Source organism: Euprymna scolopes, chromosome 29 (genome assembly GCF_053919585.1).
Source record: "Euprymna scolopes isolate OS-2025 chromosome 29, ASM5391958v1, whole genome shotgun sequence".
NCBI lineage: Eukaryota > Metazoa > Mollusca > Cephalopoda > Sepiida > Sepiolidae > Euprymna > Euprymna scolopes.
Genome location: NC_136510.1, coordinates 114,892,453 through 114,919,769, shown reverse-complemented (window position 1 = coordinate 114,919,769; position 27,317 = coordinate 114,892,453). Strand labels below are relative to the sequence as shown.

General features: G+C 36.4%; 1 protein-coding gene across 1 annotated transcript in view; it reads right to left on the bottom strand.

Annotated features, from left to right (window-relative positions):
* Window positions 1-6,215: 6,215 nt before the first annotated feature.
* LOC145252835 (uncharacterized) overlaps window positions 6,216-27,317 on the bottom strand; it is a 35,487-nt gene continuing 14,385 nt past the window's right edge. The window contains exon 2 of the mRNA XM_080112807.1: window positions 6,216-20,279. Within this exon, the coding sequence (XP_079968933.1) occupies window positions 18,418-19,701 (1,284 nt within the window). The 5' untranslated portion in view covers window positions 19,702-20,279 and the 3' untranslated portion in view covers window positions 6,216-18,417. The remainder of the gene's footprint in view (window positions 20,280-27,317) is intronic.

The window sequence follows — 27,317 nt, the reverse complement described above, 5'->3', positions numbered from 1 at the left end:
TCTCTTCAAATCCAGCAGTGCTACATTACTCCCTTTCTGACGCCACTCTCTTAGTTTAGCAGCGCACACATCTGCATTTCCAGTGAAAGCATCAACATGTTGATTCAATTCTCGGTAATCCATTATGGGCCAAATTTTGTCTTTAGTAGGTTGTTCAACAGCCATGAGCGGAATTAATCCTTTGGGTGGTCCCAGACGTTCCTGTGGGTATGGTATTAACCATCTGTTATCAATCCACATCTGAAGTTCTTCATATGCGGCCCTATTCTTTGTGGAAACTGCATACTCTGGAATGGTATTGCACAGCCGATCTGGTGCCTGGCTCATAGTCCATTTCCACTTTGCAGTCCACGCCTTTTCCTTGTTGTCAAACGTAGCACAGAAGTCCTTTTCTTCAATAGACATGGCTGCACAGACTTCTTTTCCTTCTCCAAGCATTATACCTCCAGTTGCTGTGATTATGACGCCTCCTAGTGCTTGTATTGCATCAATTCCAATCAATATGCCATAGCCAAGGGGTTTTTCTTGCATCACCAGAACATCAACTTAGGCTGTGTCACCCTTCTCGGTACAGATCGTAATCATCCCTTCACCACAACATGCTCGGGATAAACCATTGATCGACATAATACCGACTGGTTGCTCCCGCCACATCTGACAGTAATGTGCACTAACTATAGACCGGGAACACCCCGTATCTATGAGTGCTGAACACTGCACATCGTCAATTTTAACGCCAATGACCGGTAATCCCGTGTTTATTGGTTGGCAAGGGGCAAAGGTGGCGATAGTACCTTGCCCCCAACGTCGTTTCCCGAACAGTTGCGAGATATGTGCCCATACTTATTGCAGTGATAGCATTGTACTGTGCTCGTGGATATACACACCTCCTATCACTCTGGCAATCCTTAGCAAAATGATTGGCCTCCCCACATTCATAGCACACTGGGCCTACATGCTTATTACTACCTGGGAGAGAATCTACATTGCTTCCATGTGGTTCGACTGTTGCATGTTGAATGCTAGTTGCTACTGCAATTGGCTCCTGTTCCTTACAGATGTTTCGAGCTCGGGCTAATAACTCGTCTGTTGTCAATTCATCAATTCGTGATGATGCCCGCAACAGTTTGCTGACCTCCTCAGGTAAGCCTACTAAAAAGGCACATCTTAATATCTTATCATTAACCCCACCAAATAGTACCGACAACTTTCGTAGGTCGGCTAGGTACACATCAACGGTTTCCTTGGGGTGAAGTCGCCGGCTCGTGAACTGTTGCCATGTAACAAACGGATCTGTACCAAGCGCTGTATACAGGCTGTGTTTTATTGTATCCCAGTCTGGTTCATCTCCGAGTTGCTGGTAGACTGCATAGGCCCCTCCGGTTAACCTCAAAGGAATGACTGTGGCTGGTTCTTTAATTCTGCACAGTGTACAGATCTTTTCAGCCTTTTCCATCCATTCAACGACAGACGGTCCAGTGGAAGATCCATCAAACTCAGGTATCAAGCGAAAGTCGAATCTGTCCATTTTCTGCCTTTCGAGTCACTGCACACCGAGAGCCGAAATAGCTTATAACTCAATAACTTGAGTGTTATTTCTTCCGCCCGTCACACTAATAATTTCCTGGGTAAGGTTAACACTTTTGTCCAAACTTCCAACTTCTGTACACGTAATGCACCTTCTCTCAACTCCCAACGTACTTCTGCTAATTCAACTTATTTCTTTGAAATCCAACTTCAAAACGAACGGCCCTCTAAATATCAACCCTCTTTTATCTCCAACCAGGAGCATCTAATTTGCATATTGGGTGGTCACATTGCAGGCATATAAAGAGATAAGGCAGCCATTTTTGTTTCTTTCTTCTTCGTTCATTTCATTCCACGACCAACCCATTGAATTATGCACACGTGCTAATTAGGTAAGTCACACGTTTCCCTACAAAAAGAATGCTAAGATATAATTGCTAAATCCAGTAGCAGGCCCCTTCATCTTCATAAATGAATAAAACTAAAAAACGCATAGCAGATAATCCTATGAATTTGAAAATATAATCTTATAAATCCACTAAGCTGTGCAATTAAGAGAACAGAACTAGAAGTGGCAATCTCAGTTCTGCAAGGAACCTATGGATTTAGACTAAAATAAAAATTACAAATGTGATAAATTTTGTGACATGAATAAGCTTTAATTTTTTGCTACTGAGACTGTTTTGGAAATTGTACTCATTAATCTTTTCCTAGATATTATCGTAATCAATTCCTTGGCTTTATTTCATATAAAATGTGAGTTTATTAAAATAATTTTTGTACTTATAATAAAAAAAATAATAATATTTTCTGAACATTTACATGTGTATAAAGATATGAACAATATCAAAAACAAATAATTTGCAGTCATCTTAATTTTTAATATATGACATTTGAGAATTTTTCGTTATATTCCGTATGATTTCTATAGGCTTATAAGCAACAGCTATGAGCAAATAGCTGCACTGATTTGAGAATGTTTTAGGGAAGGCAAAGGCTAAGGAAGTCAACCCCAACAAGAATCTGATTTGGAGCTACAATAGAAAGATGGTGACGCATTGCAACACATTTCCAGCAACTCCTGGAGTTGTGCTGCCTCTAACCGTATTGGCTTGCCTTTCTGTAAGACTTTGCAACACTGTGAGGACCTTGGTAACAGCACCCACCCAGGCCAGCAATTTGATTATATGTATTTTCTATAAACATTTCTTTCTTGTAACAGAATTTGAGATGAGATAAATATTCAAAGTTATCTTTTACCCTTTTTTAATTTGAGATGTGATAAGAATATTACATTTTCAATATTTATTGCCACGATCGATTATTCATATTTGGATTCGTCATACTACTGTTCTCACCTAAGTGTCATTTTCACAACATTTTGGTTGATGCAACCTCCAACTTTCTTCGGGTGTATCTTGTTGAACTCTAGAATGTTTCTGTCGAGCTCAGGAATCCAGGTGGAATTTTGAACAAAACTCTTTATTAACGTCATGGTGGTAGCATCTTCTCGTTCCATCAGCCATGACTGGATAGAAGTCCTAAATAATTTGCAATTGTATTTTTCGATCACCTACACTGAAAATTGCACATTCACCATCGAGTATGGCTGACCATATGTGTAGGGAAATCTACTTTCATGGGAGGAAGTAAAAATTATAGACAGAGAAGAACAGTGAAGAGTAAGACAACTCAAAGAATCAGCACATATGTTGCGCGACAATCAATTATTAAGTAGACATAGTAATGAAATTAACATAATGTGGGAACCATTTGGGCCATTCTTGTCTTACAGGTTTGAGGGTACCGGTTTGACAGTTTGTCTGGCTGAATCATGAAGTTATTTGCATGGCAACTGAGAAGTCTAATCTGCTTGCCTGCGTCTACAGCAAACCCCTTCCCAGATTTTACTTTGTGGACAAAAACTACATTAGATGATCTGAAAATTACCCCTTCTCAAATACATAATTTAAAAAAACCTGGACACCTCAAAAGCATGTGAACCTGATCTCATCCCTGCTGTACTATTAAAATAATGCTCCGCTGAGGTTGCTCCTGTTCTCTCCAAACTTTTCAACAAATGCCTTAACGAATCTTGCATTCCTGACTGCTGAGAAAATTGCTTCTGTAGTTTACGAGTTTACAAGAATTTTGGTGACAGAACGGATCCATTAAATTATCACCCCATTAGCCTCCTCCCATTTTTCGCCAAACTATTTGAGTTCATAATTAATCAAGCTATAGTCCACCACCTCACAGCTGCTAAACTTCTGTCCGACCAACAATATGGATTTAGGCAAACCCGTTCTACTGCATCTGGGCAGGAGCTGCTAGAAAGGACTTGTCCTGCCTTGATATAGTTCAAAATAGACTTTGTAGCCTCGTAGGAGATATCCTTTTCTCTTCCTTGCAACCTCTATCTCACAGAAGAGATATTGCGAGTTTGTCTCTGATGTATTGTTATTTTCATGGAAGGTGTTCAACTGAGCTTCAATCTATGGTACCCCCTCGCCAAACTTTCACAAGAAACACTCATCTAGCTGTACACACTATCAATAATTCCCCCCCTCTTTATCTGTGCCTAAACCTAAACGTAGATTCCATGAACAAAGCTTCTTTCTTAGAACTGCACGCCTGTGGAATTGTCTTCCGTTTTCCTGCTTTCCGGCTGACTACAATATGGTTGTGTTCAAGTCTAACGTAAATAAGTTCTTGACGAGCCGTTCTATATAAGTTATCAAATTTATCAAATTTTCATTACTAATGATTACTATATTGTCCAATGTCTACTGTACACTCTTTAACCCTTATCCTTGAGTGGCCTCTTGGCCTTGATAAGTGGTGATGCCTATGTAAAAAAAAAAGAGATATCCTAACTGTAATCTCTGCACATATATACCATGCACTGGATAAAGCAGTGGATGCTAGGGCAGTAGCCCTAAATATATCTAAGGCCTTTGACAGGGTATAGCACGATGGACCTCTACTGAAAATCAGATCCTATGATATTACTGGACGAATACCTAACATAATTAAATCATTCCTGAATAAGAGAAGAATCCATGGTCGCATGTTAAAACAATATGATACAATTGCTGGTGTACCTCAGGGATCGATCCTTGGACTTTTATTATTCCTGGTATTCATAAATGACCTCTTTGATAAAATAGTCTCTGAAATGTGTATATTTGCTAACGACACCATGCTCTATAACATACATGGGGGAAAAACGAAAGAACATGTATCCAAGGCAATGGCAGAAACGCTAGAGGAAGACCTCTAGTCTGTAGTGGAATGGGGACAAAAATGGATGATCACATTCAATGCTGCCAAGGTTAAGCTTCTTTAATTTAATAACTACAAAAAACCTACTCAATCACTAAAAGCCATGGCTAATAATACATTACCTGAAAGTACTTTGTTTGAATTCCTCAGCTTAATGTTCACGAGGTACATGAATTGGAATAGATACAGTGAAAACATTGCCAAGGCTGCTTCAAAGGTGGACTCTCTCTACTATGCTAGAAAATTACTTATGCCTGAGAGTATCCTACACATCTACAAAGCCACCATTCATCCATGTATGGAGTATTGTTGTAACATTTGGGCTGGTGCATCTGCTACTAGTCTCCCCCTCTTAAACAGAGTTCAAAAGAGTCGCCAACATAATAGGTCCCATACTATCAATTAGTCCTCACCTGCTGTCTTATCAACGAAATGTTGCATCTCTCGGCTAGTTTTACAAGTCTCTTAATGGTCGATGCTCTGAAAAACTACAAGCCCTTGTGCCCTCTCAGCGTAAATACCTCCAACAAACCCGACAAGCAGCAAAACCCTACTTCTCCACTGTAGAAATCCCTAAATGTAAGAAAGCCTCCTACTCTAGTACTTTTGTAAGAAATCCCTAAATGTAAGAAAGCCTCCTACTCTAGTACTTTTGTCCCTAGACTTTGGAATTCCCTTCCAGGTTCCAGGTTCCTGCTTCCCTGACCTGACCCTGACATGCAGAAGTTCAAGTGTAAGGTAAACAGATATCTTGCTGCTCAACTCCCAACATAGTACGCCAACAGATTATGTCCCATATAATAGCCCCTACATCAAAGTGACGCTTTGCTGCCTTGTATGGGTTAAAATGCAAAATTAAATCAAAAATTAAATTAAAGATAACATATACAGTAATAAATAACAAATGACAACAATAATAATAATATATATATACAGTAATATAATAATATATGGTAACAATAATTAATAATAAATAGTGATATAACTAGAAATAAAAGAGGTTTAAGGCTCCTAAAATTCGTATTAGAACTGTCTGCAAGGAGCCAAGGCACAATCTTTAGGGTACTTAGAAAAAAAAATCAATAGTAAAAGTGATATTATCCTGAAGATTGAAAATTCAGTTGTCAGTGTGGGCAACCGAAAAATACAATTGCAAATTAGTTAGCACCTCTATCCTGACACTTCAGGTAGCTTTAAATAGGGATCTAATGCATGAAGCGTCTGAAAATTACATGAGACAAATGGCTCAAATTCAGGGAAGGAATAGTCAGGAGATAAACGCAATAAAACATATATAGAAATATGATCTCATGAATCCATCTTGCAGGCCAATCTGTGCAGTTACGATAGCAGAACTAGAAGAGACTGTTAAGATAAGACAACAAAAGGAAATCTCATTTTACCTTTAAAAGCAACTTTATTGGTTATCTTCGTTAGTAAAAATATAGAAGAGAAACGGGTTAGTAGCTGAAAGTGTTCTTGTTTGGAAACGTAGATTGGATATTAGAAAGGCTTGTTGAAAAAGAGAATAAGTTCAGTGTTTGTACACGCTTGTGTTTATAGTAGTCATGAAAAGAATTTCTGGTGTGGAGACGTAGATATCTGATAGGTCTGTTGAAAAAGACAGAAAGGTGTTCAATGGATACGTGTTGAAGTTGGTAGTTGGGGACAAAACATTAGAGAGTCTCTTGGTAAAAAGAAGAGTATGTGTGTGTACCGGATGTGGAAGTAAGTCAGTGTTTGAAGATAGCCACCTTGGGTTGTATGTACTCACGCTAGCCTGAGACCAAAGGCCCGGTCTGTGTCTGCTGCCAGCCAGAGGAGGGAGGGAGAAAGAGAGCTTGTTGCCGGTTTTACATTTATACACTCGGTCATGTAACTGAGAGCTGGCTTGTGATTGGACAAGCCAGGAAGAAAATGGATTTAAAATCTCGAGCCGCAAGAATTAGCTCCTGCTTGTGTTTGTTGCAATTTTCGTCTGCCTCAAGACAACCTCAGTTCTGAGGGGAACCTATGGATTTAAACTCATAAAAAATATGTTGATGTTTCTGGATCAAATTCCGTTTGGTTTCCAATGAGTCATCTACGACATCATCAATCAAGTAGACCTCCGAGATATTTTGACCTACATTGATAATGTTACAGTATGTAGAGGAAATCAAGCTAAGCATGATACTAACCTGAAAAGAGTCATGTTTGCTGTAACTTAATATGGACGAACACTGAACAATTGATAGCCTCGTCTGTCCCTGACGACCTTTCTTCTCTTCCACAAGCTATGGGAATATTTTCCCATTGTTCCAGGTTGATATCAAATTTCTCCAATCAATTACATGCTTTAATAAAGATTGACAACTTTCCCTTACTAAGGAACAATACCTTTATATATTTGAAAAAACAAATTGCCAGAGTTGCACCAAAAGAAGGTCATGCTGAATGTTTGGTGGTCAGTGACTGGTCTTATCTATTACAATTTTTTTTTTAATGCGGGTGAAACCATTACTGCAGACAAGTACTGTCAAGAAATAGATGAAATGCATAAAAAACTTTGACAACAACACTTATCGTTAGTTAACAGAAAAGGTCCAATTCTCCATGACAATACCCAACCACACGTTTCTAAACCGATCCTGTAGAAGTTGAACGAATTGGGCTATGAAACTGCCTCATTCGCCCTACTTACCAGATCTCTCGCCTACCGACTACCACTTTTTCAAGCATCTTGACAACTTTCTGCATGAGAAATGATTCAAAAACCTAAGCGATATCAAAAACATCTTCAGCAACTTCATCGCCACCAGAACGTATGATTTTTATGTTACTGGCACATATACATTTGTTTTGCGTGGGCAAAAGTATGTTGATTTTGATGGTGATTGTTGTGTGTAATCAACCTCTCATACTGCCATATCTAGTTTTCTCCCTTTCCTATATAACTCTCCTACAAAAGGAGAATTTATTTGATGTATGATGGCTACTCAATAAAGTTGCTGTTTCATTTAGCTCTGTATCGTCCTCATTTTGATACTAATTCATGAACATTACATAATAGCAGCGTGTTTACAGAATTCGTACCATTCAAGAAGAATGACAGATTGTTAAATAATATGTAAGCAGTGGTCCTTTCAGTTTTAACTTCTGTTATGTTTTTTTCTTATACACTCGGTCATTCCCATGATATATGATATATTAATGACATGCCATCGCCTCATAGCCCTTGCTGCTCTCTACAGTCTGTTGTTATTGACATTATTAGTGTTGTTGGGTTGCTGTCGTAAGTGATTCTTGCCTCCACATTTTTTTGTCTCAGCATTGATAAATTTCCAAAACAGAACACGCCTTTTTCACGGCGATGTCCGCTGAAGAAAATATGGTTTATGCAACTAATACAGTCTCCTCTATTGGCAATAGGTATGGATTACATATCAGTGCCCCAGAACGACTCATATTTAATGGAAATAAGGCAAGCTCCTGGAAAATCTTTCATAAACGATGGTCCAACTACTCGTTATTGACAGGTCTGGATCGTAAACTATGAGAAATTCAGGTTGCCAGGGTCATATATCTCGAGGCAGTGTATATCGTGTGTTTATATCAGATGAGTGTATATCATCGGGGACACATTCATACCGGAATGAGATTTATATCGGAGGAGGGGAGAGTCATTATTGATGATGGTGGAGGGGACAGACAGTTAACATTTGAAGGTGTTGCACAAAGTTCATCTACAGATGATAGACAAAAACACATTTACCTTTCAGTTGTAATGACGACAACGAAGACAAATTTACAATTATAAATGATGAGTCTATTCTTCATCCGGATAATTAATGAATCAGGAACTCGAGCTCTTACGATTACATTGTCTTATCTTCTCCTCCTCACCTCCAAGAGGGCTTGACTGATTAAGTCACTCTCTAACTCTCTCTCCGACCCCTTCTGACTAACTGACTCAAACCATCTCAATATAATAGGAATTCCCTTCTTTATGACGTCAGAGATGCGGCAAACTACCTTATTCATTCTAGAAGGCATCACTTCAAATTTTTCGACTACATGGAGGACCATATCCTGCAATCACCTAAGAAATCCATGAACTATTACCTATTACAGGCGTTACTCGCTCTATCAGGCAGATAGCCAAAGGTCACGCATCTTTGTGCAATGGGGGATCATCTTAATTTAATGAAATTTCTGTTGAAATTTAAAAGTGAACCTGTGGTGATTTTTGTTGTCTTTCTTTCATTATACCGAGAGCAAACCAATGTGGGATTTCTCACAATATGAGCTCCTAATCAAGACTGTCAATCTTTACTATGCTCATGCATGTCTCAATAATGAATGAGAAACGACAATGTCTTTACACCATATCTCTCCATTGGGTTATAGATCGACCAGCTTTGAAGGAAGGAATTGATTCTGAACCAAAGAACTGACAGCTTCAAAATACACCCCCTGATGTCCAATTTTTCTAATCATTTGCCAAGTGCTCTCGAGGACTTCTTCGCTGATAACTCAGTCACTACACTTCCTCACTCTCTGCCTTCGGATGATTGTCATAGAGACGTTTCAGAGCAAAATTGCTTTGTTCAGGTCGTGATGAATTTCCTAGGCAACACAAAAGCAGAGAACTATAAAGATCTAGTAGCAAACATGTTAGTGGCCTTTAGGAACCTTGGCTGCAATATGAGCATAAAAATGCACTACCTGTACTCGCACATGAACCGCTTTCCTGAAAATCTTGGCTCTTTAAGCGATGAGCATGGAGAGCGCTTTCACCAGGACTTGAGAGAAATGGAATCACGCTACCAGGGAAGGTGGGACATGGTGATGATGGCGGACTATTGTTGGAATTTAAAAAGAGATGTGCAAGCACCAAAACATTTGCGACAATCAAAAAAACGAAAATTTAGACCGTAATAATGCAAACATTTCTAGATTTAGCATGGCAAAAATATAGTAAATCAGTTAAAAAATATCAGACACCTTTTAAAAAGTTTCTTTTTGTTGACCAATGTTATAGTATATATTAATTCGAAAAAACGCTATTTAAAAAACATAATAATATAAAGTTTATATCAATTTTTTAATTGCAACTTCAAGGTAAATTTATATTCAACATGTGTATTTAAATTTAAAAAAAATAAATATTTTTTACTTATTTGAACTCTTATGCCTCATAATAAATAGAAATTTTGATAGATTTAAATATATTTTGTTCGAATTTCGAAAAAATAAATGGGGGGTCACGCATTTTATATGTAATTTCATTCTAAAATGGATAAGCATCGAAAATTTCACGAAAATCTGACCATTAGTTGATTTTTGCTAGATTTATTAAATACGGGTATGTTTTCACGTTCAGAATGTCTACTACATGGGAACGTTATTTTAAAGCGCCAGTTATGTAAACACGATTTTCTTCTTGCAATTTCATTATTTTCGTTCGATGAAAAAATTTTTTTAAATCATTACTGGTTTATGTTGCCCTTCTTTTAAATGGTACAAAAGTTATACTAATAATATTTATATATAATAAAGTTACATCGTGTTACATATAGGGTGGGGTAATTTTGGCAGTCCCTAATGAATTTAATTAACATTTATGCCGTTTAAAGTTTATGAAAGTTTAAATTCTATTAATAATTGAACTTTTATAATGAATAAATTGTCATTGTAACTTATTGAATTAAATTCACTAAATTTAATTGAGTCAATTAAATTATGTCATTAACGTGCTTCCGTATTTCTTTGATTTTTGCCGCCATGATTTTTTTTATGACGCAAAACTAAGTTTGTTGCTACCATGGCCATATTTTTTGGATAATTAGTACCCTTTTTAGCAAAAGTTAAGTACATTTATTGTATTAATTCATTATTTTAAGACTTTAACTTAATACTTCACTTGGAAATAATTCCAGAAAACTTATATTTCTCTTGCCAGAAAAAGGTAAACAATATTTGTCATGATGAATTTTTATGTGAAATATACGGTTTTTCAAGTTTGAGTTAAAATTATTCCATGTATTTTTTATTTCACATGCTATTTTTTCTTTGAGAAATTAACTTTAAGCTGCAATCTTTTAAACATAATCAAAAAGTAACTGAAAATTTAAAAAATATTATGGTTAACCGACGTTCAAAACTAGGTCCCATACCGAATCAGGCATTAGAATTGTCCGTACTTAATTAAAATCCTTATTTTACTGAAAACTGCCAGCTTCAAATTATTGCTTACTTTTCTGGTTTTTTTTTTTTTTTTTTTTCAGTTTAAGCAGAAACCCATTACTGAGATTCCATTTAACCCTTTTTCCTATGACAACCATATAGTCTCGGATTTTCTGGAGTGGCAGAAAATGTGCTGAAAAAAGAGAACTCTTTTATTTGCTCTTTCCAGGAGTGAGTTACTTCCATTTGAGCATTAGTCAAAAATTTTCCTTCTTTTACTTTTTTTTTTGGGCCAGCGCGTGTAAAGTCCCCCACGATGGTCTTAGTTAGATAAAGCTCCCCAAGCTTACTCAGACTTCAACATTCTCTCTAGACATATTGTGTAAAATTTATTTCCACTATTTTATTTTTGGCCCTCCATTTCTCTCTTTTCTCCTTTCCCCCTCCCTATGTGTTGTTCTTCCTCCTCTTCATCTACTTCACGTGATCCCATTCTGTTTACTGATTGGGCGAGCATCTTATGCGCCAATTCTATTATGAAATTTCGAGATGAAAAATCAGTAGCTGCTTGCACGCCGAGGAAGGGGAAAAAAAAAAAAAAAAAAAAAAAAAAAAAAAAAAATCGCTGTAGAAAGGTGTGTCAAGGTTACAGACATGTTTTATTGAGGTCTCAGGCAAGGAAAAAGGACCTGATGGTTATGGACGGTTTCTCAGTCCTGACTAAACTGTAAAATAGTCAAAAGGAAAGAATTGCTGACTCTTCCTGAATATAAAAGGATTTTAAGTCTAAGTTACAGGCAACAAGTTACAAAGAATTACCTTCAGCTGGATATAGCGGATAATATTTTCTCCATTCTGCCAAGAATCTGTTACTCATAGAGTTAGTTATACTCTGCTAGAATTGGTCTTGGCTTGTATTCTATAATCACAACTGCGTCCATCTTTCATTCTTCTTTGTCCTTTCTTCCTTTCTTCTTTGGTCGGCGATTTTGGCCTTTGTGTTCTGTTATGTTTTGGCATTTTTTTTTTGAGTGGATCTTAGTCCTGATTCGTTTACAGGTTGAAAGGGGCAGAGCTTGGTCTTGTTAGGATGACCACCACTCCTATCACTTCTATTTTAATAGAAAGGAGTAAGATACATGAAGATAAGATCTCAAAGATATTTGATTTTTTGGTGGCATTAGGGGAAGTTAATGAATCTGGTTATAAGTTGTATAAGAAACAGATGGAAGAGTATGTGGCTATGATAGACGAACAAATCATCAATGCACATCTTATTGATGGTAAAGAGGATGAGGAAATCAGGTCCTTTAACAAAGGTTGTACTCTCTCTGGATAGAAGTCTTGGAGAAGTTAGCCAGACTTCTGCCTTCATCGAAGGTGAGAGATTCTGCCGATTATGGAGAGTCACCGGTTGGGAAAAAATTTCTTGAGTTGACTCTGAAGATAGACTGTCCTAAATCTTGTGAAAAGGACCAAGAGAAAGATAAATTAGCCTTTTTAAATTTTTGGGAGAAATTGGAGAATTATATGAAAAGAAAATGATGCCTTGAGGTTGGTTGTGTTTAAAAAACCACTTGATGGGTTACGCCTTCCAGCTAATAGGACATCTCAAGGTGTCTGACGAGAATTTCAAATAGCCGTGGGTATTCTTGTCAGAATTCTTAGATAAGACATATTTAGTGGATTCTATATTTTTTCTGCGATATTAAGGATCAATAAGTTAAGTGGCACCTTAGCCACTAAGAAATGTTTGAATACTTTTAAGTCATAGATATACGAGTTAAATAATTCCTTTGGGCTAAATTTTTTAGAGATGAATTCTCCTGAAAACTAGTTATTAAGTCATATAGTCTTTAGTAAATTACTCTCTTTTTAGTCTGAATTGATCCACACGGTAGGGAGTAACTATGCTACACTTGAATATATGTTAGAGAACTTTTAGAAAATATCTCGAACCATAGAGTTATGCAAAAATAATGAAACTTACCCACGGAAAGTGGTAAGCATTTCCAAGAAAACATTTCCTTCCTCATTTAAGTTATTTGTCTGAAGTTAAAACAACCTCCCACTTTGGAAAACTTCTATATCAAATCCTCTAAGGTTGATTATTAGTGTAATTTTTGTAGAAACAATTACTACAAAGGTTATGGCATCGCAAATTATAGTTATTTAAAATAAAAGACAATATCAATGATTAGCACATGTGCGGTGAATATTATAAACTTTGTGGGCACATCAGTAAAAGGGTTCAGTTACTAATTTCAGTTCTGTGAGTTCACGCCTGGCATTTTTTTTTTTTGCTTATAAAATTTTGCTTTTGGTTTCGCTCTTGGCTGATGGTAGACGATTTTTTTATGCCCCCCCCCCATCGGCTCTCACAAATTTGTTTATGACTGGGCATGTGGGGCGCTCCCAGCCCCCACGGTCACAATTTTGGGCCCTTGCCCACTGTCACAATTATCATATTTAAGCGGCTTTTACGACCAGGTAATGCCCCTCCCTCTCTGTCACAATTACATTTTTTTTTTTACGACAGGGCAATGTCGCAACCATTGTCATAATTCCTCATAATGCTTTTTAAAAGTTTTTAATCGCTACTACCTCCAATGCTAGTCTTTTTTCATAGAAGAAAAAAGTACACAGCACTAAAATGTTCTCGGAATATTTATCAGCAAAGACAAAACAAAACACACAAAAATCTGTGTCCTCCTTTTCATAACACCCGTTGACTGTTATTTTAACAGTCGTGAACGTACAGAGAAAAAGCAAATAAAAAGTAATCGTCAACTGTATATATAATCTTTCTCACCATTTTTACGTAGTTAAACTTTTTCAAGCGTCTTGAAGATAATTTTGTTTGTACATGCAGGTTCACCCAGAGTTTTAAAAAAATGCTGTTTTTTTGTCTATTATAATTGCAAACGCGACTTTTGTTATTATTTTTTTTATCCATTGTGAAATGTTCTGATCTCGTTGATGTAAAACAAAAACCCACTGTTTTCAGTGTAATATGAATCTTGGGGATTAGACTCGTATTTCTTTTGTGTGTTTTTCTAATTCTTATTTTGCTCACATTAAACAAACACTGGGATGTTTAATCTTGATTCCTTTCAGAAGTTCTTTGAACCCCACGTCATAATTATGCAACACTAGAAGGTTTTAATTTTTATTTCCTGTGTAAGTTTTTTTAATCCTTTTGCTACTGTTATGCGACACTAACATTTTTAAATTTGTCTGCCCTGTTTCCACTGTTATGACTCTGTTTAAGGGGTAACAAGAACAGAAAATGGGAATAGAGTAACAAATGTGTTGACAAGAACATACAAAAGCACCAACAAACTATAAACATGAACCAGTTTGTTACAGCCAAAATATACACAATTCATGTTGCACCAGAGCTAATCATCTATCCTAGTCTTGAAGGCATATTTGTTAAGTCTGCAAAAGACTTGTTCGACCAGGGTATATTTCAGCATCCACCTCTACCCATCTGATCGAATACCTTCTAGCAACCCACGACAGTCAAATGACTACCTTTCAACATCTGAGCTGAGCCTGGGACTTAAAATGGCGAGATAGTGAAAAACTAACAGATTTTGCAGGTCGACTCAAAATGATCCTCAGAGAGGCAGCCGTCCACATTAAGAGCAAGTTTAAAAAGGACAAAAGCATTGAAAACATTGTTGACAAATTTTTTTCAATCATAAGAGCAATTTTTATGAGCAAAAAAGTGAAAGTATGGAATGCAAACTTCAACCCTCACCTCGTCCAAACAATGGGCGCCACTATACCACAATCAGTAAGATACCTGGATTGTGGTGTAAAGTCTGATATCACTACCTCACAAGACACCACGTTTTCTCTCAAAAACAATATCGGTTCAATCAGAGAGAAACACCTCACACAATGAACCAGCACACCCGATTCAACGAACATCCTTGCCTAAACAAAAAGAATTTAAACAGCCAAGTCGATCGTAACCACTGTCTATCTCAAGAACTAGAACTTTGTCAGTAAACACTAAATATCTGTGTGCCAGAGAAATGTTTCAGATCTCCTCTCCTTCAATAAACACAACTGCATATATCGATACCCGCCCCACACTTAAACACAGGCCTATGTCGCAGCAACAGATGACAACATACCAAACGTAAAGGATCAGGATTCTTCCTATGGTCAAGATGAGATATGATACCTTGTCAGACCTACTTTAATATTGGTTATTACATCTTCAACCTTCAGGGACATGCTCACCATTCAACTGTCGTCTACTCAACTTCAACATCAAGGGCATAAGCTTCTCTGACATTGCAATGCTAGATTCTGGGTTCTCAACCTACATCATGCCGATATCTTAGTTACCAGCCAAAACCAAGAGAAATATGATCCACTTTGATGTCTGAGTGAAAGGAATCAATGGCAACATCATCGCCCTTGGCAAACTGGCTTATGACATACCAATTGGCAGCCGGGACTCACCTGTATTCAACATAAATGTACTGATGACAAACCAAGCTACACCAATCCAGATCAGCCAAAATATTTTTTTTTATTTAAGAGTCACCGCTTATCATGCCCCGAAGGCCATCAGGAATAAGGATTAATGAATGTAAGGTGGTGGTGCAGTAATCATTAATGGTGTAAATTAGGTAGATTTTGATTATTTATAGGGACAGCTCAACAAGAATTTGTTTGTATTGGATTTGAAGGCCACCATGTTGTATTCAACCAGGAAACAGGACAGCAGAACAGTGTTTCACAGGCGGGCAGTTCTGGGAAATAAAGTTTGTTTATGGAATCTGCATTTAGATTTAGGCACAGATAGCGTGGGGAAAATCACCTATAGTGGTTGTAGCTAGTTACATGTTTTTGTGAAAGTTTGAGTGGAGTTCAGTCGAACACTTGCCATGAAAATAAGGATAGAGTTGAAACAGGCTTGCAACGTTCTATGGGAAAGAGGTTGCAGGGAACAGAAAAGGACATCACCTACTAGGTTTCAAAGCTGGTTTTGAACACTATCAAGGCTGGATATCCTGTGTCACAATACACTTAGCTCTTACTTGATCGACAACTAGAAAGCAAGAGTTCAGACACACTCTTGCTTCAGGATGTTCAACACACAGTCAGTATCACACAACCAACATCATCGGCCCACAATTCTACCTACAGTACCCATACTGACATCATCTAAGATCACCCAACCATGAGACCGCACAGCAACTTCACATCCTGCAGGAAAAGCTAACATAGTTGAAGCATAGCATGGAATTTCTACTAACACACTACCTTGAGACGAATTAAAGGCTACTGCTAACTTATTCATTCACTACACGGACATCACTAATACCAAGGGCACACTCATCTGGCCTATTCAGATACAAATCAATGGTCAGTTGCACAGTCAGAAACAACATCTGATTGTTCAAACCCTGAAAGCTGAGGTCGAATGAAAAATATACTAAACACTGCCAAATCAAGTAGACATCTATATAAAGAAAAAAAATGAATATTTACTTTTTATTTTAAAAAATTGAATTTATGAGACTTTTACATTTTATTTTTTATTCATTTCAGTTTATTTATTGAATTGCATTTGAGATTATATAAAGTTGTATTCATTTTGTGATATTTTAGATTGCATTTTGCCAGATATTTAATGAAGACTGGATTGAGAAAATAGAAAAAAGATAACAGTAGGAATAGAAAAACAAACCTCTTAAAGCTTTTCATTTTTATGTGATTTTAAATGCTTATTTTCTATGGACTAAACTGAATTTATATTTGAGATATTTTTGTATCGAAGATATAGATAATTCTGCCGTTGGTAAACTATGTTTTGTGATGCTGAATAAATAGTAAAATGGATAAGAAAATTCCATGCATCCATTTTTCATAGCTTACAAAAGACTTTTATACTAGAGAGGATCTCCCAGCCCAAGACATTTGTTAATCATATAGTAGATCTGTACAAATCACTATAATCACCGGTTTTACTTTTGATGAAATTAAGAGTAAACACCATTAGCATTATCATTATATTTGGTTTAACGTCCGTTTCACATGCTGATGTGCATTGCATAACTTTAAGAAATTGACCTCTACAGTAACCTTTCTCTAGCTAGGTCTTTATCCCTATTTTCTATGTGTTGATTTTGATTACTTCCTCTTATAGTTTCCTTTGCTTTCCTCTGTAAAGTAAACCTGCTTCTTAAACTGTTCTATATATAATAACGCAATAGATCTCATCTATTTTGTCAACAAAACAATACTTGAATTATACACATCTCTTAAATTAATCTATGAGATCAGAAATATCTTTAATACTTACATTACACATGTATTATATGTACATGTATCATTCTTATATCATTTCTCTTGATGCAAAACATATTTTCAATCCTCACTGGCCAGGGTATCTTCTGTATATCATTACACTGCATACACATGTCTGATGGACTCATCTCTTGCTTGACAGTGGTAATGTTCTGCTTGTTAATGACAAAATTTATATGAATTTACTCCACTGACTCCTACTTCTTGCAATCAAACATTAAAGATTTTATGCACGAATGAAATTACTAAAATAACCAACATTTTCAGCAACCTCAATATCTTCGTTTTAAATACATATTTTCTCCATATCTGAGTTCTCATTCATCTGCATTTTCTCACATTTCTTGCTAAAACATTGGTTATCTGTTCTGAACTATAAAATCCACTAAATTTCTTATCTGCATTTAAAGTTTGAAGAGACTAAGAGACTTCTTCCTAGAACAAATACGTGATTTCATTAGGATTTGGATTCATATCCAGGGTTCCTTTCAGGATAGACGTTGACCTTTTTCTTGCTACTTTATGTAATTTGCTACAGATTTATTTCCTTACACTTGATCTCTATATGAGATATATAGCTTTTTGAATATTTCATTAAATCTCCTTGACGTCTCAAATGTTGAGTCAGTAAAAGAGTTACGAATATTAATTTTCATCTTCCTAATTGACCAATTTAATATGTTAGAGTATATTTTTCTCGTGGTGTCTTGGACTTACTAGATTCCAGAACCAGTAAACATTAAGTCTGGAGGACTTGAAAATGCACCATTCCTCATATAAGCCCAGGGGTTAGACATATAGAGGAGATCTAATTTGGGTTAAGAATACTAAGTGATTTTGAATATTTAGTCAGCGTTTTCATGTAGGGAAAAGTATTCTTATGCAACATTGTCCTAAAAAAATCCCTGTATAGAGAAATCTTGGACACTCAAGTTCTTTAGTTTATTTTACTTGTTGAAGTTCTCAGAAATCAAGGGGGCCCACAACCTGGGGCTAACACTTGAAGTCTATATGAGATACATAGATATTCGAATGTTCCATCTAAGTTCTTTATTTCTCAAACACTGAGTTAGTAAACTTGCAAATTTTAGAAAAATTAGGTCAGTCTTCACTGTGTTTTCGCCTGTGTATTTTTAATGTAGAATTTTTTGAAAATGCTGAACCACAAATTTCACAAGAATAAGGTTTTTCTCCAGTGTGAATTCGCATATGACTTTTTAAATTGTGATTGTGAGAACAAGAAAACCCACAGATCTCACAAGAATATGGTTTTTCTCCACTGTGTGTACGTTTATGTAATTTCAAAGCAGAACACCCTGAAAATGCTGCACCACAAACTTCACAACAATATGGTTTCTCTCCAGTGTGTGTTCGCACATGTATTTTTAAGGTAGCATTTTTTGAAAATGCTGATCCACATATTTTACAAGAATACTGTTTTTCGTTTGTGTGTGTTCGCATATGACTTTTTAAATTCTGGCTATAAGAAAAAGCAAACCCGCATATTTTGCATGAATAAGGTTTTTCTCCAGTGTGTGTTCGCATGTGCAACTTCAAAGCAGAATTAACTGAAAATGCTGCACCACAAACTTCACAACGAAATGGTTTATCACCACTGTGTATTCGTAAATGTGTTTTTAAATGAAAATTTTTTGAAAATCCTGAACCACATATTTCACAAGAATATGGTTTTTTACCAGTGTGTGTTTGCATATGACTTTTTAAATTGTGATTGTGAGAACAAGAAAACCCACAAATTTCACAAGAAAATGGTTTCTCTCCACTGTGTGTTCGCTGGTGTAATTTTAAAGCAGAATAATCAGAAAATGCTGCACCACAAACTTCACAACAGTATGGTTTTTCTCCAGTGTGTGTTCGCACATGCGTTCGTAAGTTAGACTTGTCTGAAAATGCTGATCCACATATTTCACAAGAGTAAGGTTTCTCGCCAGTGTGTGTTCGTGTGTGTCTTTTTAAATCAGAATTGTTAGCAAATGCTGACTTGCATACTTTACAACAATATGGTTTTTCTCCAGTGTGCGTTCGCATATGTGTTTTTAAATTACAATTGTCTGAAAATGCTGAACCACAAATTATACAAGAATAAGGTTTTTCACCAGTATGCTTTCGTGTGTGTCGGGTTAAATCAGAATTGTGTGAAAATTTTGAACCACAAATTTTACAAATATAAGGTTTCTCTCCAGTATGTGTTCGCATGTGTCTTTTTAATGAGTAATTCACTGAGAATCTTGATCCACAAACTTTGCAAGAAAATGGTTTCTCTCCAGTATGCGTTCGAAGATGACTTTTTAAATGGCCACTATGAGAAAAAACAAAGCCACATATTTTACAAGAATAGCACTTTTCTACAGTTTGTGTACTCATGTTTTTTTTTAATCAGAATTATTTAAAAATGCTGAACAAGACTTCACAAGAATAAAGTTTCATTCAAGTTTGTATTTGCATCTGTATATGTTGACTCAAAATCCTGAATGACAGACTTTATAAGAAAATGTGTTTCATCTCTCTGTACTTCCCTGTGTCCTAGAAAAGAAAGATTGTTTTAGGATTCTAATTATCTTTAAGTTTAGTTGTTTGTATTTCTTTTTCAATATACAGAAGAGGTACCCACTTAAAAATGTTCATCTTCAGAGCTTGAGCAGAATAGCTACCTATTGTAAACTCTTCTGAAATCAAACATGGCTTACAATTCAAGAGATTCTAACTAACTATAAGTGCAGTAGTTTGTGTTTCTCTTCTGACACACTTTACAGGAATACTTTTCATTTGTAATAAAGAATTGTTCTTGGGCAATTTCTATTTACATATATTACAAACATTAATCTTCTTTTAAACATTTGTTCGGGTTCATATTCTTCAATTAAAAAATTGCTGAAATTGCTGATCAACTCTTCCATGTTAATACAATATAAGTACAGTTCTGTTTTTTTCATTCCCTCAATCTGTGAAACGAAAGAAATATGATTAAACAAATATCAAAATGATATATACATTAAAATTAGTATACATTTAATGAAAAACATTACTCTACATACTCAAATTTTTATTTTGTATACATAAATTCAATGAAAAAATCAGATTGTATAATATGATTTATGATATTAAAGCAAAATGAATGTCAATCTCAATCTTTCAGTCCGCTGTAGTTTTAATTTTTGATATACAGAAAAACTAAAGTGTTTTTCAGGTTTATTCCAAAGTATAATAAAATCATTATGTAAAGACAGACACTGATTTATGCAAGATTACTTTAAAACTGATTTTACAGTAAGTGTACTGAATGTTAAAAGTTCAATATGTACTTATTTCAAGCTTTAACATTTTAGTTTTCATATGGTACACAGATCGAATTCATTTTAGACATATATTGCGATTGTGAACCAATTATTAACTTTGCACCAGTTTAACAGGTATAGTTTTATTAAATTTTCCAAATGAAGTGTATCTATATAATAAAAGTGAATATATGTGAGATTGTAGCAGAAGTGAGAAATTGGGATGACTTATGATGACGTTTATAGAGAATAGGAAGATATTAATGAAAAATTAGTGTCAATCTCAATATATAAGTGATCTCTGAGATTTTATTACCTATGAAAAATGTTTGGATTTTTTATTCACCAGCCATCAGATTATAAATTTATTAAGTAAACTGATGCTGATTTACACTAGAAAGCTATCACCATTGCTTTAATCTAAATAAAAAAACTCTGGTCCCAGTAAAACTATGGCAGTATCATAGCTATTTATTTAGACAACTAATAATGTGGTCTGTTTTGACAATTAACCATTGTATTCTCCCAGCAACAGTTAAATTCAGTAAGCTTACTCATTCCAAGTGTAGCAATTTGACTTAACATGATATCTATAATATAAAACTGAATATCTGTGTGCGTGTGTGTCTGGTCACAAATAGGCTCCTATATGGTTGACTATTTTAAAAAACTGATTACATATAATGATAGAAGATGTATCGAGACACAGGAATGGGTATGTTTGATCTGGCAGAATGGTGGTTCATTAAAATTGTGGGATCTGCGTTCACGCCTGGTCCACAAAGTATGGAAATAAAAAAACTTAAAAATTAAAAAAAAAAGTTTACAAGTGTTTTTGATATAGATGTACATAAGAATATTTTGATAAGTATGTTTTAACTTAAATAGGGATGGTATAATAAAATTGTGGGGGTCTGCGTTCACGCCTGGCCTCCATAGAATGGAAATAAGCACAAAATTTAATAAAGACTTTTCATATCTATCTGCGTAAGTATACTTTGATAATTATGTTTCAGTTTGAAGAAATGTGGTATAATAAAATTATGGGGTGTTCGTTCGCACCTGACCTCCATAGAATGGAAATATGTCACAAAGTTTAACAAGGTTTTTTAATATAGATCCACAGAATATTGTGATAAGTGTTTCAATGTGAACAGGTATGGTATAATAAATTATGGGGTGTATCTATTTTATTTTTACTTTCATCATATTTTGCTTTGGTTTTGATACCCCCAAATTCAAAGCTATCTCTTTACAACCCTTCCTTTTCATAATCTATCATATTTTCATAAATCAGAATCCATTTTCTGTAGGCTGTTTTTGAACCCAGTCAATGATGGGTACTTTTGCTAGTATATATATATATATATATATATAAACTAATCAAATGGAATTTATTATCTATATGCATGTTATAATGTTGATATTTAGTTGGTACTCGGGTTAGCATAAGTAATATGATTATTAAATAAAGTTAATTATTCTATGGGATGATCCACTAGAAAAACTTCTGAAACATTTCCTTTTCATTCTTTCTTTAGTCACTCTGCTTCAAAATTTAAAGTCTTAATATTTTGACAAAATAAATTTATGGACATATTTCAAAAATTTCTATATTTAGCCGATGTCCAAGAGTTTATGGGATTTGTTTATCTCAAGAAGTTCAATTTCAAAAGTTTTCCTTTTAGTGTATCATCAGCGATTAGCTCGCCTTCAGATTACGGTTAGGGTTTTATTCTCATTAAAGTTGGTTTTCAAGTTATTACATGTTTGACAATATATTATCAACAAATCTGAACTGGATTGAAGATGTAATTCAATATTCTTCCTTACACAATCATTCTAATAGCTTTATCTTCATCACTTTTAGTAATTTTGTTCAGAACATTTTAAATTTATTTGTAACTCTGCAGTGTGTACTTTTGTATCCTATGCAGTTGTAATTAAACCACTTTCTCATATTATTTTGATAATCTTTGTGCTAATGTAATTTCCCACAGCAAAACATGGGTTAGAAAGCAAGTTCCTTAGTAAATATAGTTGATGAATTTACTTTCTTTTTGTTATTGATTTGTCTAATGGCCGATGCTCCATTTAACTCAATGTCTCTTGAATTTTGATGTATGCTAATAAAACATTAGCAATGTTTAAGCATTATACCAGGATCGTTTTCTAGTTTAATAAGGACCTTATTAAACTTTATGATTTCTGCATCTGTATTCAATACTAAACCTTGTGTGAAGATTTAAAATTGTTAGCATTCAATTCTGATAATTTGAAATCATTGCAATGTTTGTTAATTTTGTTAGCAAAAATAATGCAGTATTTGATTTTGTTTTTCCTTGTTACGTTCATAAATTTCCACCTTTTGTGAAAAAGACTCATGTCAGGGCTAAAGAATTTAGTTAACAGTTGTATCACTTCAATAACTGTAAGATTCCTAGTGTTTGTGGCAATATATTTTTGATGAATTTGGTACATTCAACCATTTTTCTTCATAATAAACGTGCATTTTAAAGGTTGGCTTGATTTGCACAATCCATATTATAAAGATCATTTTGACCTCTATTTGATAATTTATTTTTCTTGTTATTTTTAGGCAAAAAGAAACAATGTCTCAAATCTATTCATTTGCTACACTGGTTTTTCTAGCAATTGCTCTTCTTTTGCTTGAAGATTCCCTTCCAGACAAGGCTTTTCTATTTCTATTTTATTCTGATATTCCATTTCAAGGGCCCGTGGTGCAGTGGTTAGAGTACTGGGAAAAATCAATTGTAAAAGTGATATTTTCCTGAAGGTTGAAGGTTCAATCCTCAGTGTGGACGACCAAAATATACATTTGCAAATTACTTTGGACCTCTATCCAGACATGGCTGACAGAACGAGAGCACGCTACCCTGGTGAAGCAAATAAATGGTTTCGCTCGAAATTCTGTCCAAATTTCTGAGTTCGACAGAAACGTTCCAGAGTTCAACAAGATACACCTGAAGAACAGTAGTCTGATGAATAATAATACAAATAACCAATCCTCATCCCCAAAATTCAGAAACGTCATTCCATTTTAACTCCTAAAATATGTTACCGTTTTTATGTTTTTTTCAAACAGTTGTATTTTTCTCATTTGAAGATAACTTTTTAACTTTTTTTTTTGGAAAGAAAAAAACAAGCTTGTTCTAACTTATTTTCATGCTTCTGATTAAACAATGAAAACGTGAATAAATAAATAAGCTTTTTCATTTTTTTCTAATCAAATGATTTAGATTTCAAAACCTTAACTTGAAATCTTTTCATCCAACTCAGAACAAAAACTTTTTCAATCCTACTTTTGACGTGAGCGTGTTTAATTTTGTAATTTGTTATACTTTGTTAAATATTCAGTTTTTTAAATTTTGCTGTTGCTGTTGTAATTAAGAATCTTTCTGATCATACGACAGTCTTTTTTCAAGTTGTAGAAATTGTGGAGAAATGCGTGACTTACCTGGATAGACCACGTGCGGGTCGGTCACCAAAAATAAACAAAGAGAAAGAAAAGAAACGGTCAAGACTCTTATTTATAGAGTAGTGATCACGTGAGTTGGAAGAATATGCAAATAGAGGTGAACGATTTTGCGATATAAAAAGCCTGTGTTGTTAAGAGGAGCGGCAGACTGTTGGCAGAAGTCAGTGCTGTCAGACGTGCTTTAGAGTTTTGTTATTATATGCTGTGTTCGCTTGTTGGGAGAGAGAAGAGGAGGAACCAAGAAGACATTCTGCAGATACTTGACTTTGTGTTGGTTTTAAGCTATTTCGGCGCTTGGTGTGCGGTTACTAACAATGGACAGATTCGACATTCGCTTAATACCCGAGTTCGACGGATCTACCACTGGACCGGCTGTCGTTGAATGGATTGAAAAGGCAGAGAAAATCTGTAAACTGTGCAAAATTAAAGAACCAGCCACAGTTATCCCTTTGAGGCTAACCGGAGGGGCCTATGCAGTCTACCAACAACTCGGGGATGAACCAGACTGGGATGAAATCAAGCAGAGCCTGTATACAGCGTTTGGTACAGATCCATTTGTTGCGTGGCAACAGTTCACGAGCCGGACACTTTGGTGGGGTCAACGATAAAATATTAAGCTGTGCTTTTTTGGTAGGCCTACCCGAGGAGGTCAGTAAACTGTTGCGGGCATCATCAAGAATCGATGAATTGTCAACTGATGAGTTATTGGCCCGAGCTCGAAACATCTGTAAGGAACAGGAACCAATTGCAGCAGTAGCTCGTTTTCGACATGGAGGCAATGTGGACTCTCTTCCAGATAGTAATAAGCATGCCACCCCAGTGTGCTATAAATGTGGGGAGGCCAATCATTTTGCTAAAGAGTGCCGGAGTGATAGGAGAGGTGTATATCCACAATCAAAGAGACCAGTGCAATGCTATCGCTGCAATAAGTTTGGGCACATATCTCGCAACTGTTCGGGAAACGAAGTTGGGGGCAAGGTACTATCGCTACCCTTGCCCCCTGCCAACCAATAAACACAGGATTGCCTGTCATTAGCGTTAAACTTGATGATGTGCAGTGTTTAGCACTTATAGACACGGGGTGTTCCCGGTCTATAGTTAGTGCCCATTGCTGTCCGGTGTGGCGGAGGAACCCAGTCGGCGTTATGACCATCAATGGCTTATCACGGGTATGTTGTGGTGAAGGGACAGTCACAATCTGCACTGAGAAGGGTGACACAGCTAAAGTTGACGTTCTGGTGATGCAGGAGAAACCCCTTGGCTACGACATGTTGCTTGGAATTGATGCAATACAAGCACTAGGAGGCGTTACAATCACAGCAGCTAGAGGTATCAGGCTTGGAGAAGGGAAAGACGTCTGTGCAGCCATGTCGATTGAAGAAAAGGACTTCTGTGCTACATTTGATGACAACGAAAGGGTGTGGACTGCAAAGTGGAAATGGGCCATGGGCCAGGAACCAGATCGGCTGTGCAACACGATTCCAGAGTATGCAGTTTCTACCAAGAATAGGGCCGCATATGAAGAAGAACTTCAGATGTGGATTGACAACGGTTGGTTAATACCATACCCACAGGAACGTCTGGGACCACCCAAGGGATTAATTCCGCTCATGGCTGTTAAACAACCTACCAAAGAAAAAATTTGTCCCGTAATGGATTACCGAGAGTTGAATCGGCATGTTGATGCGTTTACCGGAAACGCAGATGTGTGCGCTGCTAAACTGAGAGAGTGGCGTCAAAAAGGGAGCAATGTAGCACTTCTGGATCTAAAGAGGGCCTACCTGCAGATACGTGTCCATGAGTCATTATGGCCGTTTCAGACAGTACTACTCAAGGGAAAACTATATTGTTTGACACGTTTGGGTTTTGGCCTAAACGTAGCACCCTTGATTATGACAACCATTATTAAAACTGTTTTGATGCAGGATGAGACCACAGCAAAAGCTGCTTCAGCCTACATAGATGACATCTATGTTAATGAGGACATAATGTCTGCGGATGCAGTTCGAATAAAATTGAAAGCGTTTGGGTTAATAAGCAAAGACCCTAAGCGCCTAAAGGATGGAGTGCCCGTGCTAGGCCTTGAGGTCTGGGAGGAGGGCAATACGTTGCGATGGAAACGAGGGAGCCCACTTCCAAAGTTACCCAATGTATTAACAAGACGTACTGTGTTTTCTATCTGTGGTAAATTGGTAGGACATCTACCTGTCTGTGGATGGCTCCGGTCGGCAACAGGAGTGGTGAAAAGACGAGTGACTACAGTAACAAAAGGATGGGACGATGTTGCGGATGATGATTCTCTCCAACAAATGATGGCTGAAATGTTGTCCAGAGTGCATAGGAATGACCCTGCCCGGGGTGAGTGGCAAGTGTCTGGAAACGAACTAAATGCATGGGTTGACGCAAGTTCGTTGGCTACAGGTGTCGTGTTGGAGCAACTAGGTGTTGTTGTGGAAGATGCATGCTGGCTTCATCCGAAAAATGATGCCCAACATATAAATTTGGCAGAACTTGATGCCACGTTAAAAGGTCTTAATCTCGCATTGCAATGGCAGACTAATGTTGTGCATCTCCACACTGACTCATTGTGTGTTTACCATTGGTTAACCGACACCTTGACTGGAAAGGCTCGAGTTAAGACTATAGCTGCAAGTGAAATGCTAGTACGAAGGAGACTAGCAATAATTAAGCGTCTAGTTGACGAATACAGCTTGCAGGTAGACATTACGTTAGTCTTGTCGATGCAGAATTTGGCTGATAGCTTGACTCGAGTACCAAAGAGGTGGATCGATGCAATGAGGCAGGGATCCGATCTTCAACAACAAACATGCGCGACTGTAACGGATCAATTAACACCTGACCAGATCCGTATGATACACCAGCAGATTGGACATCCTGGAATTCAGAGGACTGCATATTTTGTCCGAAGAGTATGCCCTGCAACTACAAAAGCATCAGTGAAAGCAGCCATACGTTCGTGTGAAGAGTGTCAGAGAATTGATCCGGCACCATCCCAATGGCAAAAAGGGAAGCTCGAGGTGGAGGGCAACTGGCAGCGAGTAGGGATGGACATAACACATTATGGGGACAAACATTTTTTGACCATGACGGATTGTGGCCCGACGCGTTTCACAATATGGCGCCTGTTGATACGACAGGATGCAGCCAGCATTATACAACAGTTGAGAGCCGTCTTTTTTGAACGT